The sequence below is a fragment of the Cornus florida genome, unplaced genomic scaffold (genome assembly GCF_030987335.1).
Source record: "Cornus florida cultivar Cherokee Brave unplaced genomic scaffold, ASM3098733v1 CherokeeBrave_3.0.0_Hap2_Chr05, whole genome shotgun sequence".
NCBI lineage: Eukaryota > Viridiplantae > Streptophyta > Magnoliopsida > Cornales > Cornaceae > Cornus > Cornus florida.
In genome coordinates, this window is record NW_026775575.1 from 108,811,769 (window position 1) to 108,818,179 (window position 6,411).

A 6,411-nucleotide genomic window follows, 5' to 3' on the forward strand; every position below is an offset into this window, starting at 1 on the left:
TCTTGCTATAGTTTGTTGGTTAGTGGTTTGTTGGGTTTGTTAAATGAATTTTAAAGGAATGTTCAAATATGTTTTTAAAATAACGGGATTACGGGCTCGTTGATTAGTATAACTCTTTAGTTGAGAGTTCATGAAATTTTCAATTTCTCATCTTTTTATAATAATAATAAAAAACTAAGTTGTTGTCAAGAGTCTATGATATGATTTTTATTTATTTATTATTATTAGAGTAGTGTGCCCCCAACAAATAAAACGGACTCTTATGTGGCTCAATAAAGTGAGATCAAAACGTTTCAGCCTCTTCTAATAAACCTTCCATCAAACAACAATAAAGATTCAACCAAACAAAACTCTAAAGGAAAAAATAACTGAAATTTCAAAAAATAAGAACTCCCAATGAAACAATCAACTAAAGGAGAACACTCAAAGATCAAAAACCCAAATTTTACTCAACTTGCCCTTCGCTTGTCCTTTCAATTGTTCTCTATAGTTCTTGTCCTTTCAATTGTTCTCTTTGGGAAGCAAAGAAGATATATATATATATATATATATATATATAAAACTTTAAGTTATTAGTCACTTATAGTGGATTTATACTAACAAAAAATTGATGTGTTTTGAGTGAGAGACTATACTAATCAGTGGTTAGGGCCCTTAGGGGAGAAAATTGCGAATAAAGTGAAGAGAGTAATAAGGATTCAGCAAGTCACATAAAAATGGTAGTCAATTATATCATTTTCCTTTTTATCAAGGTCCTCAAAATTGTCAACTGTTTGGGTCAGAAGAACAACATCCAAAGGCTACGAAGAATACTGGGCTCAAGCTCAACTAAATAAATAGGCCCACTAAATGAAGGTGTTATACGTAGTATAAGGAAAGCGAAAAGTAAAATCAAGTTATAAATGTGAGAAATGCACAAATCACAACTAATCAACAGCCAAGGCCAAGGCCCAAGTAAAAAAAAGGGCTCGACCAAGGCATTAAAAGGCCTCGACCCAAATTATCGCACATGACTTAAACAGGGCAATTTTTTGTTGATAGCCCTAGCCCCATAGGACATTCCCTGTTGAAATCAAACCCCATCCCTTTGTATAAAATAATCTTTCACATTCTAAACTTAATTTTCATCACCTAAATCATAAAAAATAAAAAATAAATAAAAAAAAGAAAGGCAAAAAAAGAAATGGCAGTTTTGTAATACCGCATACTTGAATACAGCAAGAGAAGTAACATGAAGCCAGTCTACCACATCACATACAACATCCAGTCTGCTACTATACCACATACATACATGCATACAACAAGGAAGATTATACATCATATTATATTATATTATATGCTCCACTTTCTATTCTCGTTCTTCTTTTTCCACTTCTTCTGACAACTCCATATAATGATCGCCAGATATAGATTCTGCAAAAAAATTGAGAAATTAACAAAATATAAGTGCATATATACTGCATAGACACAACACATATTTAATATCCTAAAATATACTTTTAAATGTATGAACTACATAAAATAAAAATGCCCAGCCAAAATAAAGTTATAAACCATATTATAGCCCTAAGAAACATGGGAAAATTTCACAAAATTCAAGCTAGCTCCAAGAAACTCCAAAACTTTGCAATTTTTTTATTTTTTATTGGACTGGATTGACTTACCAAATTCTACACTGGGCAGCTTCCAATTTCATGATTGCGCATGCAATCATATTAACCGTTTCATTGACAAGGTTGTGAAGTGTTGACACTGATTGAGAAGGGAGATATTCCGATGTCGATAAATTATCATCCATGATCTGAAATGAAAGTGTTAATAGGGTTCCTCCAGTGATCTCCTTCCCATGCACCGCTGGCCTGTCAGGAATTATGGCGAATCCCGAGGCCAAGATTTGCACTCGGTCTGGATCACCACCGTCTAAGATCATTTTCATGGCGGGAATGTCTATAGGTGCATAAACTACGTAGGAGCCTGTTGAATTGGTGCAGCTCTCTTGTACATAAAGAATCTTTACATTGTTTGGTGCATGCTACAAATGATACAAAATAAATTTTATGTAAAATCTCAGGAATGTAAAGAACAAAAATAAAAATGAACCAAAACAAATTAAAAAGAGAAAAAGAACGACTTACATCTACTACCACAATTGAAACACAATTCCCTAGGTCACGACCAGTACCAATGCGTACCATTTCTCGAGTGGCGCGGCCTTTAGAAAGGATATCCCACTATAATATAATTACAAGGCACAGATATTTGAGTGAGAAATTTAATCATTTTGAAAGTAATATTGAAGGCTGTTGTCCTTTTTAGGTATGAAATATGCATATATGATAACATGAAATGAAAAGTTTTCAAAACACTTTATTCAAAGTTAAATATACATATTTTTTATACACTTGAAGGACTTCAAATGGTACTTATAATTAACTTCTAATCTTATTTGCTTCTTCATTTAATGCATGCCAATGATGTTAAATATATTAGGTGTTTCTTCTTCAATGAGTTTTATTATGTGCGCGCGCGCAGATGTTATATATATACATATGCGCATGCAGTAATGAGTTAGTGTGTTTAAATACCCAAAAAAAAAAAAAAAAAAAAAAAAAGTTAACTTGTTTGGATCATTACATGGATTATGCATGTAGGAAAATTAAGGATTGTCAAGTAGCATCCAAAATAAACTATTGCTGAGAGATTTCATGCTTGGATCATTATAAGTCCCTAGTGTGACTCGAACTCTCGACCTTCCTCTTTGAGGTAACTTTTTTCTCAGATAAGTTCTATTATGGAAAACAAAGGATATAAAATGAGGCTTATGCGTTGATCCATTTTGAACATGTACCTGATTACGAGCATTTCCATCTTGAAGAAATATGAAAACCTTTTCCGGGGAGACTGGAAGCCATATTGTAGTTGCAGTAGTGATGGCGACACCACGAGGTGATCCTGGATCATCTAAGTTCTCGCAAGCCATGATCATGACATCTTCAGCACCAGTTATAGGTAATGGCCTCCATGGGTTTTCGGGGGAAGCGCTAACACTGGCATAATAGTCTCTCATCATTCTACCTGCAAGCTTTAATAGACTCTTCCTTCCCTCTTTAAGGTCTTTCACTGTGGAATAATAAATATAATTCCATTCACTAGCTGAGATCAATTAATTGAACTTAATTCTATCATAAAACTACAAGGATGTAAAAAGTTAAATTTGTACACATTCATGTGATCCCATTAAAAACTACAAGGATGTAAACAAAATTAAGGGTTTATTAGATTTGTTACTCCAAAAACAGTTTCAAAGAACTCAGAAACTATTCAAATACAAAAGACAGTTATATGAAAACAAATATTTTTTTTAACTGAAAATTTAAAAACAGTTCTAAAAAAATGGTTAACCTAGGTTTTTGTACATATTTATGTGATTCTATTATTTTATGTAAAAGAAAAGTGAATTAGGGTTTACCGCTTTCATCCATCATGGTGGCGTGGCGCTCGCATTGCCACGCTAAAGTTGCAAGCCAACGTTTCGCGCCAAATGCAAAACCAGAAGAAACTATAGGCCTGAATAATTCCTTAACTGATCTATTATCTACTTCCAGATTTTCAACCCATGTAACCTAGGGGTATTATAAAACAATCAAAGTTGTAAGGAAAATATATTTGAATATAAGTACACTAATATTACAAGAGCATTAATTATAGAGTTAGCATCTCCACTTACCATTGAGTATCCATCTTCCATTTCCTGAATTAAACAGCCTGATGATCTTCTTTCACATTTTATCAATGGCATAGGAAAAATGCTCCCCAGAGAAGCATCCACCACTATCCAACTCTGTGATGCCAGCTGCTTACAATGCCTTACAAAATAACTTTCTCGACACCGACTAAGTGGTGAAGGGAGATGATATTCCACTGTCATCTGGAAAATTATCAAATTAGGAAAAATTTTAAGAACCGACTTTTATATATAAATGCACACTAGCTGTGAGATGCATTAATTCATATGGACATGGAAACCAGATCTAATGAATTTTTATTGCCTAGCTACTTAAAAGAGAAGTGATCAGAGGACACATGTTGAACACAATGTGATCATGATAGTTTTATCAAATGTGTGACTATGTTAAGCCTAGTTATCTACTTACTTCAATTTACATGTATATTTTCTTAAGCTAGAGGTGGTAAGAAATATATGCCTCAACTAGTATGTATGTGTCCAACTGTGTCAATCTACCATTAATTAATACAACAATTCTACATGTATATCAACAAAAGTTGTAAAATCTAGAATGCATGCCTCAACTACTATATATGTGTCCAGTTCATAAATAGAATGCATGTCATTTCTAAATTACCACTTGCAAAGCTCCATTAGGGTTCCCCGGTTGTCCAGTCGATTGGACTCCAAGTACAGTGGCTTTTGAGACAATATTTGAAAACATAGTTGACCATTGATCCTGATTTTAACACAAGAATTTCTGTTAGTTCACAATATTCATGCAATAAATACATTTCTTAAGCCCCCAACCCCAATGCACACACACAAAAAACAATAGGGAAAAAAGAAAAACGTACCACATCCATGAACATCTTAGCAAGGTTGACTGGATTCATAAACACTCGGGCACTTTCTCGGGAAGCTTCAGTTTGTAATGGTTTTGATTTGAATCCCATTGATGAATTACTAGGGCTGAGATTTGGGAGCTGTATAGGCTCTTCCGTCTTGACCATTCTTATTATCTCCTGTAAAGTTGCATCAAGTGGCCCAAATCTCTTCTTGTACTCAACATCATTTAGTACCCAACTACCTGTATCTATATCCTGGAGCCATAAAGGTTCTCGTGCAATGGCCATTTGTGTTAGTTCCTCCACTGCCGCAGCAGCTAGATCATTGATTCTAGGCTTGTTTACCTCAGCACACACTGAGACAGACATAAGGAGATCACTTGCGCGGTAAATCTCCTTAGCAAAGATCGGTTTGGAATGGTAATGTTTATCGCAATGATCAGGTGAACTGTGATGGGTTTGGGGAGAAAGTGAAGGGTTAAAGGCCACAGACTCTTCACCTCGCGCTGAATTATTAATGCTTATGGTCTGTAGTTTGGGAAAAAAATGAACATTATAGAAAGAAAATTGCAAAAACAACCATTAACCCTTCAAATTAAGAAAGAATACTAACAAGCACATCTCTCTACTCCTTAATTCATATCAATTAAACATAAAAAAATAAGAATGAGAATAGTAAAAAATAAACAAGAGGCTCGACTATGAATTTGATCTCATGTATATACTGATCAATTAGCTAGATCAATGGTCCAGATATACATCCAACAAGTGAAAAATTGAGGCATTGTCTGTCGTGGCTCAGCAGGGTGTGGGTACAATTATTTTGAAAGGTGATGCACAAGCTGTAATCTTAATTTTGGACATTTTCACTTTGCAGTCCAAGATAGAAACTGATGTAATTCAGTTCATACCAAAGGGAGGGAATTCTATAGCCCATGTTTTAGGGAAGTTTGCTCTTAGAGTTAAGCTTGATGTTCTTCAATGAATCTCTTTTTTGCCAGAAAAAAAAAAAAAAAAAAAAAAAAAAAAAAAAAAAAAAAAATCTTATTTTTATGATTTTCGTATCTCGGACTAAATGGATAGATTTTAAGGTTTCTTTAATTAGTTATTTATTTTTTAATTTGGTAGAAGCATTTAGCTTGTGTCATGAGTAGTCCTCAATTGATGGATCTTCCATGAAACAGTAAGACATCCTTAAAATAAAAAAATAGTGCATATATTTAAGGAAGTAACCCTTTTACCTCTGAATTCCCATTGAGCTCATCTAACCCTAATCTGCTTTCGGAGTCCATCTTGTTGCTGGAAAGAGAATGAGCACCTTCACAAAGCTATGAAATGAATGAAACCCTAAAACAGGCATTACCATCAACATAACTTCAGTGTACATACAACCAAAAAAATAATAATAAATTAAGAATTTTTTTTTTTGAGAAAACCCTAAAAGAGGGGTAAAAAAGAAAGGATGCATGTCTATCTTTCTAGATAATCGATGAACTTACTTTCTGGTTTCTCAGGATCAATTAGTTATCACAAAACAATCACTTCAATAGACTTCAAAAACTTTACAGCTTTATAAATATATAAAATTAAAAAACCTTAATTTTCGGATCATCTAAATTTAATTTAGATATATCCTTCTATACCTGAACAATTACCTCATGTTTGGCTGCAACATATATTAAGTTGATTGGAAAGAAATGGATTATATAATTAATCTAAAAGACAACTAGATTGAAACTAATGGAAAAGTGACAAGCATCAAGTCATCAACAAAACCTATCCCTCAAAACAAAAACAACCGTTTTTTCTTTTCTTTTCAAGGAACAAGGAATTATG

At 33.6% G+C, this 6,411-nt stretch overlaps 1 protein-coding gene across 1 annotated transcript; it reads right to left on the reverse strand.

The window, feature by feature from the left end:
• Positions 1-1,727: 1,727 nt before the first annotated feature.
• On the reverse strand, positions 1,728-5,867 carry LOC132309939 (homeobox-leucine zipper protein PROTODERMAL FACTOR 2-like). Its single transcript, XM_059808189.1, has 7 exons — positions 5,817-5,867; positions 4,585-5,103; positions 4,365-4,466; positions 3,728-3,928; positions 3,470-3,623; positions 2,849-3,120; positions 1,728-2,231 (listed from the first exon to the last, which is right to left on the reverse strand). The coding sequence occupies exons 1-7, from the start codon at positions 5,865-5,867 to the stop codon at positions 1,911-1,913; spliced, it is 1,620 nt and encodes a 539-aa protein (XP_059664172.1). The 3' UTR covers positions 1,728-1,910.
• Between the last annotated feature and the right edge of the window lie 544 nt (positions 5,868-6,411).

Bases quoted from the DNA above. Each gene is read 5' to 3' on its own strand.
- LOC132309939 (XM_059808189.1), bottom strand. From the start codon at position 5,867: ATGGACTCCGAAAGCAGATTAGGGTTAGATGAGCTCAATGGGAATTCA. The intron at 4,467-4,584 runs GTACGTTTTTCT...TGTTAAAATCAG, and splicing joins CTAAGATGTTCATGGATGTG to GATCAATGGTCAACTATGTT. The intron at 3,121-3,469 runs GTAAACCCTAAT...ATTATTCCACAG, and splicing joins CACCATGATGGATGAAAGCG to TGAAAGACCTTAAAGAGGGA.